Below are 27,394 nucleotides of genomic sequence, written 5' to 3'. Positions count from 1 at the left end.
TGTGTTCTTACAGATAAAACATGAAGGTTTATCTAAACTTAAATATATGCGATACGAAGTTTGATCATATGTCATTAAGAAAGAAGAGGGAAGGTCTATATCTGCAAGTGGTTGAATATAAGTTTGTCTTCTAAAACTGAGGACGTGTTGAAATTCTGGAAGTTGACTACCGATTCTAAGGAAGGTTAAAGGTGACATTAATTTAAGACCGAATTTGGTTAACTCATTCTCTATTAGAATATGTGGAATAGAAGGGCAAACACCCGATAGTAACAGTCTTTCGTTTGGAGTTATCAATTTTCGTGCTTTTAGATTTTCGCCTTTAATTGTTATTTCTGCTGGACCGGACATAAATTTTTCCACCAGGGATTCGCTGGAGAGATAAATACATATTCTGTTATTTGATAGCCTTGATGAAAATAAAATATTCCGTGGATGAACAACTTCACCAAGTGCTATTAAGTACTCTTCTATTTTAGTATCAGGTAGCGAATTAAATAAAATTGCTTGCAGCTTTGAAGGAAATTGAATTGAAGAAGCATTGTTAAGCACAGTTGAATATGAGGTTTTGTTTTGAGGTTGTTGATGATCTTCAGTCATGATTGTTGACAAATTAGTTAGGTCGGATCTGGTATCATTTGGTATACTCATTAGTAATTATGAACCAGTTTCAGAACCAGAACTAGTTCCGAGAACTGGCCTTTCGGCCGTCACTTAACCTTACAAACGGTATGCTTTGTAATGTTTTGAATAAATAAATAATAAAAACTCACTGGTTTATTCCGTAAGGTAACTGCACTATATACTATTACTTTTTGCTTATTTTCAAGTTTATTTGGATATAAACTACTTGAAAAAAGATGATTTTTTGGGACTGAAATGTAAACACAGTTTGTGTTACCATGTTCAGGACCGGACTCCCATGTACAAATTTTGATTTTATTGTAAATTCAGTTCAGCGACAAATGGAACAATTAAAACTTATTATAATTTAATACGTATAAATTTGGGTCTTTCACAAGTTAGCACTATCAACTGCATTGCATAGCCAAAGATTCGAAAATTAAGAAATGAACGGTTAATGATGTCATGTCTTTTAATCTGTCCTCGTATCGTCGCCCCCTAATGAATAAATATAATGTGCTGTCAGCTTGTAAATATTATCTATCCATTTAATCTTTTAGTTACTTGTATGTACATATACATAGGCCGAAAAATTCGTTTATAGTCTTAAATTCGATTTATGACTGTTACAATAAATTAAAACCTTGTTCGTAAAGATTTCTATCCTGTTGGTATCCATAGGTTGCTCTATTTGCAATAGGCGAATCTCCGAGTTATACACTTAAAAAAATGGTTAGTACCAGAGTGAGTAATTAAATAATATCTCAAGATATAAAAAATTCCGGTCGAAACAGTTTGTACCTGGATTGCAAAGTACAAAATGCGCAAAAGATAAAAAATACTCTACAGCACTTAAGGCAATCACGTTACCTCAGAATTCCACCTATTACTATAGAGTATAGAGTTTCTTATTTTTATATCTAAATATTATTTTAGCTTAATACTCATAAACAACTTATACATAATACTTAATTCGCTGTTAGAACACCAAGTTGATAATATTCGAAGAATTGTAATCACTAAAACAAATTATAATCAATATTTTTTACAAGTTCAAACTAAATTAAAATGAATTATAAATACTTCAAATATTATAAATTAATGGTACTGAAGACGAACGGCATTTTTAGTGACAAAATATATTGTAAAATTGTCTATATTTACTACAGACACTGCAGATACTGAAATACCTGTACAAATCAGATACGACATTGGCACATATTTTATGATTTCTATGTAAATATTAAAAACTGATTGTCATTATTTCCGATAAGTATACAATTTGACGATCCAAATATCTACTACTATTTCAGAACTTTCTATTCGAGAATATATTGAAACCTGTCAGCTTTTCTCCTTCTTTAAACTCTGTACTAAGTTGGTCTGAAAAGTTCTCGTCTCTCGATCTAGAGACTATAGCACTAATCGCGTGATTATTCCTCTAGAGTCCAATCGACAGTCAGCCGAGTGGACTGCATGTGATGAACTGACTCCAAAGCGTGGAAAGACGCAGCAGTCGGCTGGAAAGGTTACGGCATCAGTATTTCGAGATGCGCATGGTATAATATTCATCGACTATCTTGAAAAGGGAAAAACTATTAACAGGGACTATTACATTGCGTTAGTGGAGAGTTTGAAGAACGTAATCGCGAAAAAACGGTCCCATTTGAAGAAGAAGAAAGTGCTATTTCATCAAGACAACACACTGTCACAACTCAATGAAAACGATGGCAAAATTTCATGAATTGGGCTTCGAATCGTTTCCGCAGCCACCGTATTCACCAGATATGGCTCCCAACGACTACCACCTCTTCGCCGACCTCAAGAGAATACACGCTGTAAAGAAATTTAGCACCAATGAAGAGGTAATCGCCGGAACTGAAGCTTATTACGCACTAGGCAGCCATATTCAATCGTTCCTAAAAGAAGTTTAACACCGATCGAAATTCAATTGCGGCTGGTAACTTTGTATAGAATCTTATCTTCCATTTTAGCACTAAGAGGTCAAGCTTAATTAAAGTATCCAATAAAATCCAAAAAATCATCGATAAACTGCCTATAGTTTTGGAAGAGCGTCGTATAAAAATTACTAATACTTGCGCAAAACTTTGCACTGACATATTACATTGTCATATTATAATGGATTAAACAAGGACTTTTAGCTGAAACAAAAGATTAACAGTATAAATAAGCAGTGGACAGAAACCAATAGTCCTGTCGCCAGGGGGGGGGATACAACGGCCTCCTTAATTCAGATGGACTTACCCAAGTTTTTTTTATATATTTTGACCCGTAGAATACGAATTTTTTGGGTAACAGTTGATCCGGATGTCGATAAGATTGTTATAGACAAAGAACTTGAGGAATTACATAACAGCGATTTCTCGCAAAACAAAACATCTTTTTGTATTTTTTGGGTCATTTTAAGCAAAAAATATTCCTACAAGTTTTTTCGTCGAATGCATAGTTTTCGAGATAACCGCGGTTGAACTTTCAAAAAATCGAAAAATTGCAATTTTTGAACCCGAATAACTTTTGATTAAAAAATAAAGTAGCAATTCTGCTTACCGCATTTGAAAGTTTAAGTCAAATTATATCGGTTTTGATTATTTGAATTGCTAAAAATTAATTTTTTTATTGTTAAACAAATCTATAAACACATAGTGTTTCCCGTACCTAATACATGCGTTTTAACGCATGCTACGTAGAAATTGCCTCGCTTGCACTTCTAGCTACTCTACCTACTCGTTCGATTTTAAATGAGAAATCATTGAAAACATTACTCACATACTAGGTGTTTATAACTTTGTTTAACAATAAAATAATACATTTTTAGCAATGCAAATAATCAAAACCGATATAATTTGACTTAAATTTTCAAATGCGGTAAGCAGAATTGCTACTTTATTTTTTAATCAAAAGTTATTCGGGTTCAAAAATTACAATTTTTCGATTTTTTGAAAGTTCAACCGCGGTTATCTCGAAAACTATGCATTCTACGAAAAAACTTGTAGGAATTGCTTAAAATTTTGGTTTGCTTAAAATTACCCAAAAAATACAAAAAGATATTTCCTTTTGCGAGAAATCGCTGTTATGTAATTCCTCAAGTTCTTTGTCTATAACAATCTTATCGACATCCGGATCAACTGTTACCCAAAAAATTCGTATTCTGCGGGTCAAAATATATAAAAAAAACTTGGGTAAGTCCATCTGAATTAAGGAGGCCGTTGTACCCCCCCTGGCGACAGGACTACAAATCCTCAGCTCCAAAACACGTGAGGTGGGTAACATCGACGGAAAAAGTCATAGCTCGATTATCCTGGAAAATGTAAATGAAGAATACGACTCTATGCTTCAGACCTGGCCTAAAGAGACAAATATTTTCCTTCGGGACAACGCATCCGTCCACAAAAGTGTCTTGGTAATACGGAAATTGAGCGATCTGCCCTAGTGAGTGCTGAAACAGCCATCCCATTCCCAAGATTTGGTTTCATCGGACTTTCAGCTACTCTTAAAACTGAAATCGGTCAGCACTTGTCGACAATCAAGAAGTCATTGCAGCTATTATAGATGAGTACCTTGGAATATTTTTAGCTTTGGAATGAGCTAGACGAAATGTTTTAATATTATGATCATGTTAAAAAAACTTCTTTGAAGTCATAAATTGTCGTGTTCACTATAAATCCACGAACTTCTCAGACCACTCACGTAAAAATCGCCGATACTGGCGATATGAAATTCTTCCTGATATATTTTAATTAATGATCAAACTTGTTTAGCGTAGAAGCGTAGTAGATATTTCTTTGGCATCCTATTAACTAACAAAAAATATAAATTTACTCATTAGACACCTTATCATACCGGTTCAAATTGGGTTAACAAGTGTTACTATTTTACTTGAGCATTAACTCTTTCTGCAGATAATAGAAAAATTGGCCGCCCATCCAAATACCAACAATTCAACTTTAATGTTTACACCACATTTTCCTACCTACATATTTATTATTTGAATGGAAAAATATACGTATTTTCTATATCCTCTCCACGCAATTTAATACACATATTCATACTGCCTACATTTTACGTGAAGTTAATTATTTTTAATAAATTCGGTAAAGGATACATACACAAATACATAATAGACATTAAAATATGATTATCTTTTATTGTGAGCTACTTGTTAGCGTCAGTTCGAGTCTTTAGGTTCATTCGCATTTGGAGCAATTCTTTGTTTATAACTTTGTCATCTTCATTCTGCAAAATAGATATAAATTAATTAATTACAAACATAAATAATAACATGGGTTACAATATTACTAAAATACGAGTTTGATAGTCAGTGGCATTAAAAGTGTTACACCCCGAAGGAACAATTTATAGTCTAAGAGCTAGTGAACCCTCCGACTAACGGTCGTCCTGTAAGGCTAGAAATTTGTCTAGTGATAATTCATAGCACACCAAGGCTAAAAACCATAACCTGGCAGGCATCAGCCGTGCACGTGTATCTACCAGGTGAATCGAAAAGTGCAAATTTAGGGGTTAAAATAAACTTTCTCCTGTAAAGTTTAAATTTAAGTATGTGTTTGAGTAAGTCATTTAGAAGAAATGTGTACAATGACAGGCGATTCTCAAGAGAATAAGACCTTGCCAGGCGAGGGGAAAGATTAGGGATTTTTCCTAAAATTATCTTTTTTGCATCGAACAAAGTTTTTTTTAAGTTTTTTGAATCATTCCAAACAGAAAAGGTCTTTAGTGACTTTTCTCTTAGGTTAATAGTTTTTTTTTTATATAAGCGATTAAAAATTTTGAAAATTGCGAAATCGGCCATTGTTAACCCTAAATCGGACATTTAACTAAAAATTTCGATGTTGCCAATGTAGGTAGATATTCTTTAAACATTGATTGATGAAATCCCGAAGAGTTTTTTGCAATACAATATCGAAAACCCCTTTGTTTTTTAATTGCTAATCAAGCGAGCGCGACACTGTAGTATAAATGAGGACGTTTGAGTTTGCATAAATTCATTATCTCGAGAATGGGCTAATTTGAAGAGAAATCCTCAGACAGGTCGATTTTTATTCTTAAATTAGGACTTTTGGCATATATATAATACTAGTGACGTCATCCATCTGGGCGTGATGACGTAATCGATGATTTTTTTAAATGAGAGTAGGGGTTGTGTGATTGCTCATTTGAAAGGTTATTTAATTCTCTATTCAGTAATATAAACCTTAACATAATTATTTATACAGGGTGTACAAACAATATTTTTTTCTTCTTTTTGTCTAAATTAATTTATTAAAAAAAATTTTTTTGTACACCCTGTATAAATAATTATGTTAATGTCTATGTTACTGAATAGAAAATTAAATAACTTTTCAAATGAGCTATCACACAACCCCTACTCTCATTTAAAAAAATCATCGATTACATCATCACGCCCAGACGGATGACGTCACTAGTATTATATATATGCCAAAAAGTCTTAATTTAAGAATAAAAATCGACCTGTCTAAGGATTTCTCTTTAAATTTGCCCTTTCTCGAGATAATGAATTTATGCAAACTCAAACGTCCTCATTTATACTACAGTGTCGCGCTCGCTTGATTAGCAATTAAAAAAAGGGGTTTTCGATATTGTATTGCAAAAAACTCTTCGGGATTTCATCAATCAATGTTTAAAGAATGTCTACCTACCTTGGCAACATTGAAACTTTTAGTTAAATGTCCGATTTAGGGTTAAAAATGGCCGATTTAGGGTTAAAAATGGCCGATTTCGCAATCACTTATATAACTAAAACTATTAACCTAAGAGAAAAATCACCAAAGACCTTTTCTGTTTGGAATGATTAAAAAAACCTAAAAAAACTTTGTTCGATGCAAAAAAAATAATTTTAGGAAAAACCCATAATCTTTCCCCTCGCCTGGCAAGGTCTTATGCTCTTCAGAATCGCCTGTCATTGTAAACATTTCTTCTAAATGACTTACTCAAACACATACTTAAATTTAAACTTTACAGGAGAAAGTTTATTTTACCACCTAAATTTGCACTTTTCGATTCACCAGGTAGATACACGTGCACGGCTGATGCCTGCCAGGTCATGGTTTTTAGTCTTAGTGTGCTATAAATTATCACTAGACAAATTTCTAGCCTTACAGGACGACCGTTAGTCGGAAGGTTCACTAGCTCTTAGACTATTATTGAACTTAATTTTTTGGCAACAGAATGACTATAATGTTTAAAGCATGCTATGATAACAATATCAATGTTGTATCTTGATACTTTTTATAAAAATAAAATTTTATCTTTAAATTTTTCTGTGAAGAGTTAGAATATCTTGACGGCGATAGTATCAGACGCACCTGATGACCAGTACAGGCCTCATCCCTTGGTGTTTTTAAAAATTCGCTACAAAATCAATGAAAACTCGTTACTCGCAGGTTTTTGGGACCGCTGAATATATTATATCGTCAACGGTTTCAGAGACACTTAGAGCCCATGAGGCTACTCGACTAGAGTAGTTTTATGGAAATTCCATACAGATTAATTGGTCCTGCTAATCAGGGGCCTCGGAGACCATCGCCGACATGATATTCGTGTTCAGCAATTCCAAAAACCTCTGAATAACGAGTTTTTATTGATTTTATACCGATTTTCTACAAAAATCCAGGCCCGTCTTGATCACCAGCTGCGTCGGAGACTATTAGGCCTGGATCCCGGGTACCAAAAAAAAATTTATTAATAGCAAGATGACAATTTGTTAATAACTTAACGGTGTCTAGTCGGACAAACTTTGATATACGGGAACACTGGGACAGGGGAAATTTTAATTGTGGAACAGGTTACAGGTTTCGAACGTCAGACTACGAAAACGTCCCATGTATTTTGTCGGACAGCAATTCCAATTGATTTGTTACCCTTTCATTAAACTCTCATGCAAAAATCAGACTGGTATTTGCCACCAATATAATTCCTGTCATGTGACATGTTCTACGTGTCAGACTTATTAATATGCCCAACATATTTGTCGGACAAACATTTTTTCATATATTATATAAAGTTTGCTATTAAATAAACTTAAAAACAACTTGCTAGTTTTCACAATCATAAACTTGTCAGGATGACACGTTCCACAATTAAAATCACGTTCTACAATTAAAACTTTCCCTGTTCGAGTGTTCCCATACATCAAAGTTTATCCGACTCGACACCGTTAAGCTATTAACAAATTTTCAGATTGCTATTAATCAACTTTTTTTTGGTACGCGGGATCCAGGCCTACATCGCTGTCATGGTATTCTTAATTAATCAGAGATCCCAAAAACTAATTTTCACAAAACTCCTGAAGACTAGCCCCGTCCTGGTCAATAAGTGCCTTGGAGGCCATCGCTGTCATGGTATACGTGATCAGCGTCCCTAAAAACTCCCCGAGTAATGAGTTTGCACTCATTTTGTATCGAATTTCCATAAAACGCCAGATGATACCCATTATGGGCACCAGGTGTCTCGGAGACCATCGTCAACATGATATTAGTGTTCAGCGACCGCAATAACCCGCCGGGTAGCCAAATTGATCCTTAATTATTTCCGAACTACAAATCATTTTTCATCACATCGAAAGGCAGTTTGAAATATGCGTTTTTCTTGTTCAAAACGTAATTTTTATTTCGTGATCATCATTTTCACTATCATAAAGGATCACAAAGTTTCTTAAGGCTTTTGCGAATCGAATGCAAAAAGTTTCATTGAGATTCATCCAATTTTACTGTTATATCGCCTCACCTACTTACTACTCGTTCATTACCACAATTTCCTTAAACAATGCCCATACCAATGCCACCAAAAAGAGTTTTTTGATCTGAGCGACAAAACTTCAGCATTATTGGTTTGTGCTTTAGTTTTTTAAGTTTATCTTAGACATACCGGAGCCTATTAGACCTGCCCTTGACCCACATGCACCAGAAACAAGATCCGACATAGCCACAACTACTACAAGACTAGACATTAGAAGAAAATGGAATGTATTATACAGTGTATAAACGAGTGGACACCAAATAGAAAAAAATATGGTATAACCGCATAAGCATGTAAGTATCGGCCGACCACGCACAAGATGCAGTGACAACCTTCCATAGAGGCATCAATCCGCCAATGATTAAGCAAAATTGCTTAAAAATAATGAAAAGAAGGAGATTTTCGCGATATATATATAATATATATTTACAGTTCAAGTTGATTCTCAGTTAGAGTTGACTTTTCCTAGTTCGAGTCAACTCCAACTGAAACGAGCTAATGCTAATGAGCAGTAAAAGTTGATTTGAAAAATTTAAATCAACTTTTACTAGTTGAAGTTGACTCTTCCTAACTCTTGTTACTAAAAGTAGATAATACAATTTATCCGAGTATAATCTCACGTGCATTTTTGATGAGTGTGCGTCTCTTTGTTTTGACCGTTTCAACTACTTATTAGTCCAGGCTGTAACGTCGCCCCCGTTAGGTAAATTATTCTGATTCGATTTTTTTGCACAAACTTACTCAAGCAAATACATCCTTATAACAAATACACAGTGTCAGGCGGTACCGCGGTCGAAAAATTGTTTAACCACTTTTTGTTAACCAACTTCACAAAAATAATTCTTATCTACTCTACCTCATATTATGTATAAGTTTTTATTGTATGAAAATTGTAAATATAGATAGCAGTACATGAAGCATTTATAGTGTGCCTGAAGTAATAATGTATTTTAAATGGGATTTACTTTTTCGCACTGTTTTTTAGCACACTTTCATATAATCAAATATCCTTAACTTTTGCCTTGTCATGGTTATGACATGTGAGCAATAAATTACAAAATAAGTTTTGACAGTTTTGTGGTTTGACAGAAGTTTGAATTTTTAAATGTCAAAGTTCTAAAAAATTGTAAAATAGGAATGTATTCCAGTGACGAAGAGTTGCAGTTTTTTTATTTGTTTTTTTGGTAGATAAAATATTGTATGAAACTGTGCGGGAAGTACTTTTTGCGCACTTAGGCGATGTATAGCACTCGGCCCGCTCGTGCTCTAAACATCGCGTGCGTGCGCAAAAAGCATACTTCACGAACTCTTTTATAAATAACTAAGTATTTCACTCCGGACAAATGTTTTTAGATTATTTTGGTCATTCGGAGCAAAAAAGGTCTCTTGTGATTTTTCTCTAAAATTGATAGTTTTCGAGTTATACGCGATTTAAAATTTGAAAAATGCGAAATGACCATTTTTAAGGCTTAATAACTCGATTAAAAACTATTATTATGAAAGTCAGAAAGTCACCTAATCAAAGTTTAAAGCCCCCCCCCCCCCTACAAGATCCTGAAGAAATTTTTGTCATTATTTTATTACTAAGCTGTTATTTTTAGTTATCAACAATGAGCGCTAAAAGCATATTGAGGCGGCCGTCAATGTGAGTGCGAGTAAGATCCTCCATTCCGACCGTCCAATGGTGCATCTCAGTCGCACTCACATTGATAGCCGCCTCAATACGCTCCTAGCGCTCATTGTTAATAATTAAAAATAACAGCTTAGTAATACAATAATGACAAATATTTCTTCAGTACCTTGTAGGGGGGTCGTTAAAATTTGATTTGGTGACTTTCTGACTTTCATAATAATAATTTTTAACTGAGTTATTAAGCCTTGAAAATGGTCATTTTCGCATTTTTCAAATTTTTAATCGCGTATAACTCGAGAACAATAAATTTTACAGAAAAATCACAAAAGACCTCTTTTGCTCCGAACGACCCAAATTAATGATGTAAAAAAAATGTCCGAAGTGAATTTTTTTGTGAATTTGTTTAAAAAAAATTGTTTAAACAATTTTTCGATTACGGTACCACCTGACACCCTGTGGATTCGTTATAAGGACCTCTTTTTGAGTAAGTTTGTGCAAAAAAATCGAACTGGAATAATTTACCTAATGGGGGAGACGATACAGCCTGGACTATACATATCACGATTTGAACATAATATGCAGTAACATTTAATTTCTAGAATCAGTTGTTTGTGTGAATCAACTTTTACTAAATGGCATTGGGATTGGGAAGAGTATATTTTAACTAGTTGGAGTCTACTTTTACTAGTAAATGTTGAATAAAAATCTTCATTTTATATTTATAATCAACTTTTACTAAAACCAGCCGTTTGAGTCGACTCGAACTAGGAAAAGTCAACTCCAACTGGATAATCAACTTTAACTGTAACATATATATTTAAATTATTTTAACGCCCTCTGTTACTGATCGTACAAACATGGTGATACGTGATATGCGTGGTGGTATTTTTATTTCAATTTGTTTTCTTAAAGAGACCCGTACGTAACGACTGCTTCACTTTAGGGCATTATAAAAATATCTTGTTCCAGATATGCAAATGCAAGAAAATATGACTGGCCCAATCCTGTCAAATACCATTGACCGCTTTATTAACACAATTGAAGATTACGCAAAACAACGACAACCAGTGTTTATTACCGCATTCATAATCCACACACACTTGTCTTAAATTAATGTTGACAAACAGAAAAGTTAACATTGCTTACTTTATCTTCGTGGGAGCTCTGCAGGCGTTTCACTCTGTCCGCAATCACCTTTTCGAGTTCTGGCGTTTGCTCCGCTATATGTTCGTCTAATTTCTTTCTTGCCAGATTGTCCTTTTGTTTCTCTAGGGCTCGTTGTAGTTCGGATTTTTGGTTTAATACATTTTTACCTCTAAAAAAGAAAAAATACAATAAGAAAAAGTTTGGATTTCTCAGCATTGATCATCAACTTTTAAATATCGTGGACGTTTATAGAATTGTATTGTGCGACATTTTGTTCACTCAATTCCCTTTTTGTATGTTGCAAACCGGACTTTAACTTAATTGGTTTGGCTAATACAGTGTGCACCACGTTTATGTACGGGGCCGTTCAAGTATTTTACGTAACTTAATTTGGAGGGGGGGGGGAGTGTTTGGTAAAACGTTAATGTGCATTACAAGGACCGGAAGGGGTTTCGAACAATGCGTTAGGTAACATTGTTTTTTAAAAAATCAATCAAAATCCTTTATAAAAGGTATATTTATATTAAAAAATATCCGTTTGGGTTACATCACAGAACGTTTTCGAAATAAAAATGTCATCATCAGTGCTGCCTACAGGAATATTATATGCTTGGGTCATCAAAATATAATGGTAAAAATCCTTTAAATATTGGAAAGTTGTAACAAAGTTACATTTTTTACATAAAATATTATGTGATGTTTAACCTTTAACTACACGCGCTGGCGTATTTTGTACGCCAAATATAAGAATTCTACTGCAAATATATTTAAAAATTTAATTTTTGACCTTGTTTATCTCTCTAACTCTAACCTATCACTAGAATGTGCTTTACAATTTGGTTTTAGTTTCGTTATAATCGGCGTTCTGGGAAGATCGTAATTTACATTTTATTATTTGTTGTTTCCGGTGGTGGACAATATACGCCACGATTATATTGATATAAGTCGTAATATGAGTACATATTTCAATTGTTTTTTAGTCATTATGGCACAAAATATATTTTTCTTTATAAACAATACGTTTTCTCCTGTAAAAAATCACATTTCAAAAAATTTTTTATTAGTAATTTTATTTATCATGGAATCCAGTTATTCCATGATTCCAGTTATAAATCCCAATTGGCTTACTGAGAAGGAACTCTGAGAAGTATTCACTGATGCCGAATAAGGTTTATAACAAACAACTAAGTGTATTTTTTCAAAAAAAAAAAAATAAACAAATCCGCTGTTTTTAAGTGTATTTTCTTGTGGCGTATAAAGTACGCCACGCGTATAGTTATGTTATAACTTGATGCGCGGGTAGTTAAAGGTTAAACTATTCCTTGATTTTACATCAGGCAACGTAGGACTCCCCCACATTGTGGGTTGCTGGTCCTGAGGTAAGACCCTCACAATACAGACTCTAAATAGCTATTTAAGTATATTATGTAACTTTTAAGCATTAAGTATTTCATTAAATATTATTCATAATAGACCCTGCATAAGATAGTTTGTTACGGTCAGGTTGTTAAGAAGCTTTTAAAAACACAAAAATATACTGGATGTATAACATTTCGTTAACTTCTAATGATCTTTATTGTTATTTTATTTAAATTTTAATAATGTTCTGTTATTAAATTATACTTAAAACAATAACTAGTAAATATTTCGTCTTTCTCTGACGTCATAACAAACCTATAGATTAGCAGACCTGTATATTTGTATACCTGGTGTACTCCTAGCGGCAACCAAATTAACTGTATTGTGACATCGTCCTCGTTGCACGGAAAATATGCCACTTTGGTCAGAGCGTTCAACTCGAGTGGCAGATAGCCTATTCAAGTAGAGCGGCGAATATTTCAATCTTATGTTTCAAGTCATAGTATTATTTTGACAAGTTAAATTATCCGAGTTTATTATATATGTGTTTAGTGGGCTGAAGAAACAATAATTGAATATTTCCAGCAGTGAATTGTGGCTATCTGCCACTTGGGGGAAAATCTTTAACTACTCCTACCACCTGAGAGGGACCGCTTTACGACCAAGTCATCCAGGGAACAAGTTCTAAAAGCCATGTAATTTTCTTTTACTTCATTATGCTGCATTTTGGAGAACTGCCATGTTACTGTTAGCTGTGTAGCACCATTCTGTGCCTAACTAGGGATCTAAGACGTTACTGAGAAGTAGCAAGGAACACTTGTGGGGACAATATCAGGTCAATCGGGTTTGTTTCGGGAACTTTTTATATTTAACAGTGCAATAGTTATCTACCTATACCAGTACACTTATACACTTATTTTTTTTTATAATATCCAGAACATTTAAGTAATTAACATACACATAATTCAATAGCGCTTCCACACCTGTATGTCTCTTTGTAAAAGAGGATAATTTGGGCCCAAATAACCTTTTCCCATACAGTAGTTCCTTACATTTATTTTTTTTATCACCATTATTAGACTTGTTTCCCATATTTTGCATATAACTATATATATTTTAATATCATTAGCTTGTTTTTTTTATGTAATTTAAATTCAAAATTTTGTTTACTTAACTTAAATTCATTTGTAATTAAATTAAATTCACTCCCTAATCCCTATCCCCTCAGGATAGCTTTTAGTTTCACTTGTTAATTATTCAGAACCACGAGTCAGCAAAAGGATCTCTTGCATCCAGGACTTCGTTGGTTCACTTAGGAGCTTGTTGCCCGTCAACTCATTGAGAGTTATATATATTTATTATTTATATTATTGAGGTATTTTTATTATTCATATTTCTATAGGATTTGACGTTGTACGTATTATAATCGTACAATTATTTGGTGAAGGTTGTTATTTAACCTAGTATATGTAAGTTGGGGGGGGGGGGGGTACGCTCCATATAAGAGCTACTCCAGTACTAATGTAACTCTAGTTTTATACTTATATTCTTATATATTTATACTAAGATAGGTAATTGAGTCAAATTGTCATTTTAGAGTTACATAGTTTCACTTGTCATAACTCAGAGGTTGTTATTGGGTAGTTATATTTAATAAATATTTATTTGTTTGTATATCAATTATTTTTTTTCCCATTTTTGAATTTAATAATTTAATATATTGAATAATTTACAGCAGTGTAAGATACCTGGGAGTTCGGTCCATCCCTACTTCTGGCGCCCGCAATTTAGTCTATTTTATTTATCTCTTATATTTTTCTATTTTTATTATATTAATATTTATTCTATCTATTTTATAAGCCTCTCTTTTTATATTCATATTTCTGGTTCTAGTCATCATCCCTCTTTAGTTTGAGGTACTGTTCTTCGACAGGCGTGCAAACGAGCCGTACCCATCCTTGAGTGTCAAGCTGTTCTTTTGCATCTCTTGCTAGCCAATTCTATTTAGTTTGCCTCTGTCTCCCCATACTTCTATTATCAGTTCCTCACCCACTTACTCATTTCACCTTAGCATTCTAGTTCTACAAATACTACTGCAAAGTAGTATTTTGTTACATCGGCAGCCCAACTTGGTGCCAACCTTTTAGAGGTTCTAAGACAGTAGTTCTTTTAGTTCATTTTTTTTTCTTTTATTTATATTATTCCCTTCTGATATCTTTTTATACATTCTGTTCTGAGTTATTTTGTCTTTAACTATTTACTAATACTAAACAGGTACACTGTCACTGCTGTATCTATTAATTAGTTGAGATTTTGAAACCTCGTTTATAGTTTTGTCATACAGCTTACATTCTGGGTTGAATTTGAAACGAAGTATATTAGATTATATTATTTTACTCTTTCAGCCAGTGTTGTATTTGTACGTACAGTAATCGTTAATACTTACATTTTTTTTTCTAGTACAAGTATAATAATTAATTTTTTTTCCAATATTTAGGTACTATATTTACTTGATTATACCTTATTTACTTTATTTATTTGATACATATATTTTGCTGGCCATTTTTGATTTTGTTGGTGTGTTGCTAATATTTTTCCGAACTTATATATTTTGCGTACAAACTTAAGTATATTTCGTATTTCTGACCTTTGGATTGCTTGTCAAAAATTTTTGTTTCATCATGTGTGCTTTTAAAGTTGAACATCTTCTGGTGGACGAATTGGACTATGAGTTAAAAATTAGGGACATAGTAACAGAGGAGTCGGCAACAGTCGATAGAAAACGCAATCTTTTGCGGGGTGCTTTGAAGCAAGAAGCAGGCAATAGGAGTTTCACTCAACTTTCAGCTGTACATATCCCTTTTGAGGACCAACGGAAAGGAATATCCGAAACGTTGGATAGCTTGTCTAAGAAAATAGAGAAGTTTATGGGAACTGTACAAGACACTGAATATGCTCGATTAATATCTCGTCTAACTCATATTTCTGGCCGTGTACACTTGTTACATTGTACTCCGGAAGAGCAGGAACCTTTTAAAAAGTCTGTTTCTCTTAAAATCCTTACATTGGAGGGTGAGCTTGATTCTAAGGTTAACCCCATAGCCACATCTACTCCTAATGCTCCAGTAAGTGTCGTTCCTAGTTTCACATACTCCAAACCCGTTCAAGTACACAAATGGGGTGTTTCATTTTCAGGTGAAAAACAGCACACGGATGTGATTTCATTTTTAGAAAAGGTTGAGTGTCTTCGTGTATCTAGAGGGGTCTCCGAGGAAAATTTGTTTGCGGCTTCAGCCGAATTCTTTACCGGTCCTGCTTTCACCTGGTTCATGAATAATAGGGGTAATTTGTCTTGCTGGTCTGATCTCGTTCGCAAGTTGAGGTCAGATTTTCTTCCTTACTCATACCAGGATGATCTCTTGGATGAAATCAAAAAACCGTAAGCAGAAACCAGGAGAGTCTGTCACTATGTTCATTAATACTATATTAGGCATGTGTAGCCGTTTAGATACTCCTTTATCTGATTTGTCCAAAATAAAAATCATCTTAAAATGTTTATTGCCTTTTTACCATCAACAGTTAGCTCTTATGGACATCCAGAGTATTGATGATCTCACTGTAAAGTGCAAACGTTTGGAGGAAACGTTATCCTGGTCTTCTCAGCCTTCATCTTCATCTTGACCCTCTTCTAATTCCTCTTCTCAGCCAACTTCCTATAGACAACGTTCTTGGCAAAATACGGGCCATGAACATAATGTTTCTGTTCTTAGTTCTGTTGTTTGCTGGAATTGTCACCAGTCTAATCATAAGTTCAATGATTGTGGTATCCCACAAACTCGTATTTTCTGCCACGGTTGCGGTAGGGAAAATACTCTCAAAAGAAATTGTTTTAAGTGTTCGGGAAACGAAATGTCGGAGGTCCGTCCCCTGAGCGTTTCTCCGTCCAACACCCAATCAGGGAATCAAACCCCATCAGAAAACGAGACTGCTGGCCCAAGCACACCCAGCAACTCAAACCCATCTTCCAGTCGGAAAGGGAAGAGAGTATCATTCAAGAAACAAGCACACACCACAAATCAAAATCAGTCCAGAAATTAACTTTGAGTCAGGATACGTTGAATTCGCAGGATTCACATGATTACAAACCCACAAATTCTTCTTTAATTAGTAGTGTTAATAATTTTGATGGTGAAGTAGTTCCATATAACGGTTGTAGCCAACCAAATATTTTAGATTTAGATATTAATTCTTTATTGGTTAGGAAACAAAATGATAATAGGCCATATTTACCTATCCAAATTTTAGGACAATCGTGTTTAGCGTTATTAGATAGTGGCTCTAATATTTCGTTGATAGGAGCACATTCATTAAATTTATTGAAAAATGCTAATATTCCCATTATGCCCATTTCATCCTTGCAAGTATCTACAGCAGATGGTACAGTTCAGTCTATTACAGGCAAACTACAAATTGAAATCACAGTGGCCAATTTATGTAGGCAAATTACATTTTATGTTATTCCTTCTGTACAGAATTCTATAATTTTAGGTATGGACTTCTTCAATGCTTTTAATAGCACCTTAAGTTGTTCTGATTTTTCTTTTTCCATATCTGAATTTAATCTGTCTACCCTTAGTGCTATTCATGATTTTTCCAGTTTATCTAGTTCTGAACAAAGGCAATTGGAGAATATGATCTCTCAGTTTACTACTATTTCTTCAAATGACAAACTAGGCCGTACTTCATTAATATCTCACACTATTGAGGTGGGAAATCCTACTCCTTTCAGATTATATCAGTATCCCATACCTCAAGCCTGGCAGGCAGATTTAGAAAAAGAAGTAGATTCGATGCTTGCTTTAAATATCATTGAACATTCAACGTCGTCCTACTGTTCCCCGCTCTGGTTAACGAAGAAGAAGGATGGATCCTTAAGGATCTGCTTTGATGGTCGAAAACTAAACAGTATCACCACTAACAGGGATACTTATCCAATTCCCCGAACTGATGTGATTTTGAGCAAACTTCAGAATGCCAAATACATCTCTTCGATAGATTTGTCTAAGGCCTTCTTACAGATCCCACTGAGTGAAGAGAGCAAGAAGTATACTGCTTTTGCTGTCAGTGGTAAAGGATTATTCCAGTTTGTCACCATGCCTTTTGGTCTTGTTTCTGCTCCTCAGACAATGTGTCGTCTGATGGATTTAGTCATTGGTCCACAGTTAGAGCCCTATGTTTTCTATTATTTGGACGATATTTTAGTAGTCACTCCTGATTTTTCCCTTCATATGGAAATTTTAGATAAATTGTTTTTACGTCTTAAGGAAGCTAATCTAACAATTAATCTGGATAAGTGTCAGTTTTGTCGCCCTAGTCTTAAGTTTTTGGGTTATGTTGTTGATAATCAGGGTCTAAGGACTGATCCTGAGAAAATAGTTGCTATTAAGAATTTTCCTATACCTAAGACCACCACCCAAGTCCGTAGGATATTGGGAATATGTGGATATTACCGCCGGTTTGTACCTTCGTATTCTACCTTGTTGTCACCTCTTACGGATCTTTTGAAGAACAGGAAAAAGGGGCAGACCATTACCTGGACTCCTGAGGCCGATGAAGCTTTTAGGCGCGTTAAAGAGGCTTTAACTAGCGCACCAGTCATGATGTCACCTAATTTTAATGAGCATTTTTATTTGATGACTGATTGCTCTAATACTGCTTCCGGTGGCGAATTGTTCCAGTTGAAAGATGGCTCGGAACATCCCATAGCTTACACGAGTAAGAAATTGAATAAGGCCCAGAAAAACTATTCCACCACTGAGAAAGAACTCTTAGCTATCATACATGGGTTGGAAGCATTTCGTTATTATTTAGAGGGCCGTAATTTCACCATAATTACGGACCACAGTTCCTTGGTATGGCTTCATAGTATGAAAAACCCATATCAGAGACTTTCCCGATGGATATGCAAACTGGCTGCCTATTCCTATAAGATTGTTCATCGAAAGGCCAACGGTGTAGTGGTTGCTGATGCTCTTTCCCGTGTCCATGATCTTAATGTCTTAGATTTGTCCACCTTAACTCCTGACGAGTGGTATCAGAATATGATTGATAGGGTTACTCAAGACCCACAAAATTATCCTGATTTTAAGGTAGAGAACAATGTACTCTACAAACATATCTTAAGTACTATGGAGGCCTTATCCAATATGTCAGATTGGAAAATAGTTGTACCTACGCCAAATAGGGAGAACATTTTAAGTATGTTTCATGATGAAGTTACTGCTGGACATTTTGGTTTTTATAAAACTTTTAATCGAATTGCCGAATTATATTATTGGCCTGGCATGCGCAAGTCTATCAAAAGGTATATCTCTAAGTGTATAGTTTGTGCAACTTGTAAACCCAGTAATTTACCACAAGCTGGACTCATGGGTTCCTTTAGGAATATTAATTTTCCTTGGCAGATGATCTCGTTGGATCTCATTGGACCTTATCCTCGTAGTTATAAGGGTAATACTTATTGCTTGGTAGTTGTGGATTATTTCACCAAATTTCCTTTAGTTTGCCCTCTTCGTCAGGCCACAACTCCAGCAATTTTGAAATATATAGAGGAACAAGTCTTTTTGTTGTTTGATGTTCCCCAAATTGTGTCATGTGACAATGGTCCTCAGTTTGTTTCGAAGGCTTTTAAAGACCTTCTAACTAAATATAAGGTTCAGAAGACCTTCTATAATGCTGCCTACCATCCTCAAGCCAATCATACTGAGAGAGTGAATCGCAGTATTGTCACAGCCCTAAGGTCCTATACATTCCCAGATCACAGAGCTTGGGATCAATATATCCATTCCATAGCTCAAGCCATAAGGACCTCTGTCCATGAGGTTACCCAATGTTCTCCTGCATATCTCAATTTTGGTAGACATGTTGCTTTATCTGGTGACTATTTTGGTGCAATTTCAGACACTTCCACAAATCTCCCTCAGATATCCGATAACCTTCATCGCTTAGATGATCTCCAGACTCTACCTCAAATTTTTTCTGACATTCGGAAGAAGTTAAAAACTTCCTATCTCAGGAACCAGCAGCAGTATAACCTGAGGAAAAGAGATCTGCGATTCTTCGTTGGAGATAGAGTGTTGAAGCGAAACTTTGTAAAGTCTAATAAGGGTGATGCTATTTCGGCAAAATTTTGCCAGAAATATATTCCCTGTACGGTTGTGAAGGTAATATCTCCTTTAGTATATGAATTGAAGGACAATTCGACTAACAAACGAATTGGACAATTTCACATAAAGGATTTACTGCCTGATAACACCATGGATGAGGTTGATTCGTCATCTTCGGAAGAAGATTAACTTTATAGGGTTGTTTGAGCTAACCTCTTCCTCTATTTGTCTTTAGCTCGATCCTTATTAAGATTCAGTATTTTAGTTTAGTATTTTATTCACCAGATAGAGCAGGTACATAGCTCAATTTTTATCTTTTGGCATGGTTGTTAGATGACTTCCAATGTATGAATCATTAGGTTAATTATTTATGTAGTACTCTTATGTATGAGCTTATCATTTTTTTTTCATTATTAATGCTGCACTTTAATTATTATGAACCAACCTTATTAATTACTAACCCTGTCAGTTGGATCACCTACTTAATAAGAACCTACTTGTATTTTTTAGAGTGCGCACCTCACTCCTTAGCATAGAAGGGTTGTTGATTATTGTATATTTATATATTTGAATATGTAGGCTCATACAAGTACGTTGGTTTAATATTGATATTTGGTATGGAACTGTGGAACTAACAATATTATACACTACTTATCTCAGGTTGTGTGTTGTATTTTTGATATTTGATTAGGTACATACTATTTTTTGTATATATATCTTTTATTATCTGGTTATGAGATTTGTCATAGTGGAAAGATGGGGTGGTTCTTAATTTGATATTGGTTTACTTTATCAACATTTGTCACAGATATCTTAAATACTTTATAATAATTCATATCCTTATGCCCTGAGTTTGATTCTGGAATTAGTTTGGAATTCAGATGTATGTATGGATTTCTTCTTAAGAACTAGTCTGCCAATGCTCTGTAATTTGGGTTCCTAGGTAACCTAATGAATGCGTGGGTTCGAAATTCAGCAACTGATCACTGCTATCCGATTTCGTAACCTATGTTTTCATAGCAGAGTATGCAGATGTTTATTCATCAAAATATTTCTGGTCAGGAAATGTTGGCCACATGCCCTGACCATCCTTGTGTAATTATTCCAATTATTCCAGTTACATTTTTTAGCATTTGATAGGGAATATTTAGTTTACATTATGCCCCGTACTTCATAGGTAGTAGGTTCCTTTTAGTATTTGAGGTGTTTGGACAAATGAATTGCTTATTTTAGTAGATTTCCTCTTCTTTCCTGAGGCATTAGTTTGTTGTTGAGATTCAGGAATATTTCCTGGATAATTCTATGTATGCGAGAACGTATGAATCTACAGTTTTATTCAAAATTGGTTGCTCGTTCTTGTCATATTTTTTTCTATCATTTATCATGGTGTCATAGACCTTGTCAGTTCACCATTTAGATTTTATTATTACAATTGGTACGTTATCAGCTATAGCTATAGCTAGTGAACAACAGCACGGACCAATTTTTGTTAGTCAACGACTTACTTTAGTCGATAGACCTAATTTAATTTATTTAGTATTAGTGAGAATTGTTCCATAAATATTCCGGATTGTTCTTCTCTGGATATGCTATTATGAATCTGGTGTCCATTGGTAGTTCAATTTTGGATTAAGTGTTCGATTCTTCACTGATTTTAGTTTTGATTTCTTTTGTCTTACTTTAGAATATTTATTTGGGTTATGGTGCGAATTGGCTCATACCTTTGCCTGGTTGTTCGTCCTTGGATATACCCTTTTTAAATTTGATGTCCATGGATAGTTCAATTTTGGATTTAGTGCCAGTTCGACATTTATTTGTCATTACGAACTTTAGTATATTATTTAGCTTATGTTTTGGCTTTCAGACAAAATGTCGCTGACATTTTAATATGACTTCAAGTCATCTTTTGCGATTCATAGTTTTGGTGTAGTGATTATACTTCTTTCCCTTGATCCTTAATTCGTGGTTACTTGTAATCTTGCGGATCACCGTATAATAATAGATTATTACCACTTGGTTATGATAATTTGAATTTTAGGAAAAAAAAAATTTTTTGCGTAAATTTTTTTTTCTCCTAGCAGGAGGGGATTATAACATTTCGTTAACTTCTAATGATCTTTATTGTTATTTTATTTAAATTTTAATAATGTTCTGTTATTAAATTATACTTAAAACAATAACTAGTAAATATTTCGTCTTTCTCTGACGTCATAACAAACCTATAGATTAGCAGACCTGTATATTTGTATATCTGGTGTACTCCTAGCGGCAACCAAATTAACTGTATTGTGACATCGTCCTCGTTGCACGGAAAATATGCCACTTTGGTCAGAGCGTTCAACTCGAGTGGCAGATAGCCTATTCAAGTAGAGCGGCGAATATTTCAATCTTATGTTTCAAGTCATAGTATTATTTTGACAAGTTAAATTATCCGAGTTTATTATATATGTGTTTAGTGGGCTGAAGAAATAATAATTGAATATTTCCAGCAGTGAATTGTGGCTATCTGCCACTTGGGGAAAAATCTTTAACTACTCCTACCACCTGAGAGGGACCGCTTTACGACCAAGTCATCCAGGGGACAAGTTCTAAAAGCCATGTAATTTTCTTTTACTTCATTATGCTGCATTTTGGAGAACTGCCATGTTACTGTTAGCTGTGTAGCACCATTCTGTGCCTAACTAGGGATCGAAGACGTTACTGAGAAGTAGCAAGGAACACTTGTGGGGACAATATCAGGTCAATCGGGTTTGTTTCGGGAACTTTTTATATTTAACAGTGCAATAGTTATCTACCTATACCAGTACACTTATACACTTATTTTTTTTTATAATATCCAGAACATTTAAGTAATTAACATACACATAATTCAGTAGCGCTTCCACACCTGTATGTCTCTTTGTAAAAGAGGATATTTTGGGCCCAAATAACCTTTTCCCATACAGTAGTTCCTTACATTTATTTTTTTTATCACCATTATTAGACTTGTTTCCCATATTTTGCATATAACTATATATATTTTAATATCATTAGCTTGTTTTTTTTATGTAATTTAAATTCAAAATTTTGTTTACTTAACTTAAATTCATTTGTAATTAAATTAAATTCACTCCCTAATCCCTATCCCCTCAGGATAGCTTTTAGTTTCACTTGTTAATTATTCAGAACCACGAGTCAGCAAAAGGATCTCTTGCATCCAGGACTTCGTTGGTTCACTTAGGAGCTTGTTGCCCGTCAACTCATTGAGAGTTATATATATTTATTATTTATATTATTGAGGTATTTTTATTATTCATATTTCTATAGGATTTGACGTTGTACGTATTATAATCGTACAATTATTTGGTGAAGGTTGTTATTTAACCTAGTATATGTAAGTTGGGGGGGGGGGGGGTACGCTCCATATAAGAGCTACTCCAGTACTAATGTAACTATAGTTTTATACTTATATTCTTATATATTTATACTAAGATAGGTAATTGAGTCAAATTGTCATTTTAGAGTTACATAGTTTCACTTGTCATAACTCAGAGGTTGTCAATAATCTAGGTAGTTATATTTAATAAATATTTATTTGTTTGTATATCAATTATTTTTTTTCCCATTTTTGAATTTAATAATTTAATATATTGAATAATTTACAGCAGTGTAAGATACCTGGGAGTTCGGTCCATCCCTACTTCTGGCGCCCGCAATTTAGTCTATTTTATTTATCTCTTATATTTTTCTATTTTTATTATATTAATATTTATTCTATCTATTTTATAAGCCTCTCTTTTTATATTCATATTTCTGGTTCTAGTCATCATCCCTCTTTAGTTTGAGCTACTGTTCTTCGACAGGCGTGCAAACGAGCCGTACCAATCCTTGAGTGTCAAGCTGTTCTTTTGCATCTCTTGCTAGCCAATTCTATTTAGTTTGCCTCTGTCTCCCCATACTTCTATTATCAGTTCCTCACCCACTTACTCATTTCACCTTAGCATTCTAGTTCTACAAATACTACTGCAAAGTAGTATTTTGTTACAGATGTTCCATTAAAAATAAATGATGGACTATGCTAGACTTGCATGAATCACCTTGTACATTAAAATTTATGTTTAAAATACGCACATTTTAATTTAAAAGTTGACGTGTACCAGCGTTTTTTATAATTTTCTAAAACAAGGACAAACAATTTTATTCAATAAGTGGTTTTCACACTGTATAATTTCAAAATTTCACCCTATAATATTCATAATAGACCTTATATGCTATAGTTCGTTAAGATAAGATCGATAAGGAGCTTTTAAAAATATAACAATATACAGGGTATTCTATTAAAAATAAAGCTTATAGTATACTAGGCCTGCATCAATCACCCTGTACATTTAAATTTATGTTTAAAAGCGCACATTTATACAGGGCGTCCAGGTACTCTCCTGAAAAACGAAGACCGGAGATTACTCAGATAATTTTAAGACAGTTTAACTCAATTCACCTAGTCGGAAAATTCTTCCTATGGGAGCTAGACAGCTCTTTGAAGATGGCGCCATGTAATTAGTTTTTTAATATCTCCAGAACACTTCTATTTAGAAAAACGAAAACTGGTGCGCCTATTTATCTTCCAGAGATAAATCGATTCCATCAATTGCGAATTTCTAGTACAGGTCATAGGCGTCCGTTTTGGGAAGGGCAACGGTTATTTTGTCGCATAACTTTTTTGTCCTTTACTTTTAAGCATTTTTGATACTGGATTATTAAATTGTGAGGTATTCTAGTACTAAAAGGTACTCTTGTAAGTCGGTAGGATGCACCGTTTTCTAGAAAAATAGATTTGAAAATGTTTCGTGTTTTGAGTTTGAAAAAAAATTTTTCAAAAAAAAAAACGGTGTATTTTACCGACTTAAAGCAAGAGTAACTTTTAGTACTAAAATACCTCATAATTTAATAATCTAGTGTCGAAAATGCTTACTTATAATGAAATCGATTTATCTCAGGAAGATAAATTAACGTATTTTTCTTTTTTCTAGACAATTTTTTTTATATTTTTTTCAAATTCAAAAAACGAAAAATTTTTAAATTGATTTTTCTAGAAAATGGTGTTTCCTACCGACCTAAATCAAGAGTACCTTTTAGTACTAGAATACCTTAGAATTTTATAATCCAGTATCAAAAATTCTTAAAAAGTTAAAGACAAAAATGTTATGCGATAAAATACCCGTCGCTTTACCCAAAACGAACGCCCTATGACCGGTACTAGATATTCGCAATTTATTAAATCGATTTATCTCTGGAAGATAAATAGGTGTACCAATTTTTGTTTTTCTAATAGAAGCGTTCTGAAGGTATTTAAAAAAACTAATTACAAGGCGCCATCTTTAAAGAGCTCTAGCTCCCTTAGGAAGCATTTTCGGACTAGGTGAATTGGGTTAAATTGTCTTAAAATTATCTGAGGAATCTCCGGTACTCCGGTCTTCGTTTCTCAGGGGAGTTTCTGGACACCTTGTACTACAAAAATCGACCGTCGCGACGGGTCTCAGCATTTTTTATGATTTTTTAAAACAAGAACAGAACTAACAAATCATTGTGGTTTCCGCCCTGTATATTTCTCCACATTAAATTGGTTGTAATAATTCGGCCTATATTGGCCCCTTTTTTATTTACAGATAAAATCAAATTATCATTTCCATTAATATTCCAGGGTAATAAGGTTTTTCCCATGACACTCGAGCAGTCAGGGTACTGAAGCGTTTTTTCGACAGGTAATACCTATAAGAGCAAATTGTAACTATTTCCTGCGTAGGATCTGGCGACCATTTTTATTTATAAACAATTAAGTGTCAAAAAATGGCATTTTTACCTTTTTTTTCAAATCAATGGAAAACAGTGAAACTTATGGTTTTTTTAGTACAAATATCTTTGAGATTATGGAAAAAGCTTTAAAATGACGTATTACACAGTTTGATATACTCATTTATTGTTAATATAATTGCGAAAAAAGGTCGGAATTGCAAAAAAAAATAATTTCGCAATATCTATTGTAAAAATTAGTATACAGCTTTGAAATTTTTGTCATATAAGGGTTCTTTGGTGCTTAATATGTGATAAAAATTTCAAAGCGATTCATTCAATTGTTTAAATTTTATTCAAATTGTTTATCCCAGAGAGCAGTTTTTTGCAATAACAAGTCAGAAAAACATGACGTTAGAACCATTCCACAGGTGTTAAATGAAAGAGCATGAGCTATACTTTCAACTTGATTTAAAAAAGGCGAATAAAAAATGCATTTATTAGTAATAAATAATTATGTAAAAGTATCGTAAATCTTTCCTTGTAAACTTTTTATTTGGCTATATAAGAAATTATATATATTACAATTTTTTATCAATTATGATATAAATAACATTACTTGGTAGTTGTGCACTTAAAACAGGGTAAAAAAGTTAATTTTTTTGGAAAAAGTTATCCAAGAAGTTTATAAGGAAAGATTTACGATACTTTTGCATAATTATTTATTACTAATAAATGCATTTTTTATTCGCTTTTATTAAACCAAGTTGCTAACGTCATGTTTTTCTGACTTATGTTATTGCAAAAAAATGCTCTCCAGGATAAACAATTTGAATAAAATTTAAACAATTGTATGAATTGCTTTGAAATTTTTATCACATATTAAGCACCAAAGAACCCCCATTTGACAAAAATTTCAAACCTGTACACTAATTTTTACAACAGTTATTGCGAAAATATTTTTTTTGCAATTCCGACCTTTTTTCGCAATTATATTAACAATAAATGAGTATATCAAACTTTTTAATATGTCATTTTAAAGCTTTTTCCATAATCTCAAAGATATTTATACTAAAAAAATCATAAGTTTCACCGTTTTCCATTGATTTGAAAAAAAAGGGGGGAAATGCCATTTTTTGACAGTTAATTGTTTATAAATAAAAATGGCCGCCAGATCCTACGCAGGAAATAGTTACAATTTGTTCCTATAGGTATTACTTGTCGAAAAAACGCTTCAGTACCCTGGCTGCTGAAGTGTCACGAACAGGGTATATTTTTGTCTTATTACCCTGGCCTATAACTTTAAATAATGTCTTCACTAGCTAACTAATCATTGTAACACATCAAATTCGTAATAATTACACTTGTTACTCTGAATCATTCCGAAAATCGTTTCATTGTTTTTAATGAGCCTACATACTGTTAAGATATGTAAAATTTGAATTAATATGGTTTCGATCTTAATATTTTAGAAAAGTTAAAACATATAATAAAAATATACCAAAATTCATTTCGAAGAAATGAAAGTCAATTATCTTTGGATGGCCGTAGGTAAACAAAATTTAAATAGGGATTAAGTATTTTCTTTGTACAGTTAGTATGATAAGAAAGTGGTTATGTGTTTGGACAATGAGACCGGGTTTCCCAAATGGACTTTTGCGGCGAGGGAATAATTGTATTTAGAAATTTAAATGAATGTAATCTTTGTTTAGATATTAAGAAAGGAAAAAAAAAACCGATTGGCATGTAATTAGTTTTAGGAAATTTCTAATGGTAGGGAAAATTGGTGTTTGTTATCTGAAAGGTAGATGGGGATAAAATTGAGGAACTCGGATTGGTGAAGAAGGAAAAAGGAGGGGCTAGGTATGAAGAATGGGAGTTTAGCGAAATGTTAGAGGGTGGA

At 33.7% G+C, this 27,394-nt stretch overlaps 1 protein-coding gene across 5 annotated transcripts in view; it reads right to left on the bottom strand.

Moving 5' to 3' along the window:
• Positions 1-2,401: 2,401 nt before the first annotated feature.
• LOC126889709 (protein FAM107B) overlaps positions 2,402-27,394 on the bottom strand; it is a 412,680-nt gene continuing 387,687 nt past the window's right edge. For all 5 annotated transcript variants that reach the window (XM_050658242.1, XM_050658243.1, XM_050658244.1 and 2 more), the window contains 2 exons: positions 11,198-11,366; positions 2,402-4,878 (listed from right to left, as the gene is read on the bottom strand). In XM_050658242.1, the coding sequence (XP_050514199.1) occupies positions 4,798-4,878; positions 11,198-11,366 (250 nt within the window). In that variant the 3' untranslated portion in view covers positions 2,402-4,797. The remainder of the gene's footprint in view (positions 4,879-11,197; positions 11,367-27,394) is intronic.

Source organism: Diabrotica virgifera, chromosome 8, assembly GCF_917563875.1.
Source record: "Diabrotica virgifera virgifera chromosome 8, PGI_DIABVI_V3a".
In the NCBI taxonomy this organism is placed as follows: Eukaryota; Metazoa; Arthropoda; class Insecta; order Coleoptera; family Chrysomelidae; genus Diabrotica; species Diabrotica virgifera.
The sequence above is the reverse complement of the archived record's forward strand: the minus strand, read 5'-3'. Positions and strand labels throughout refer to the sequence as shown.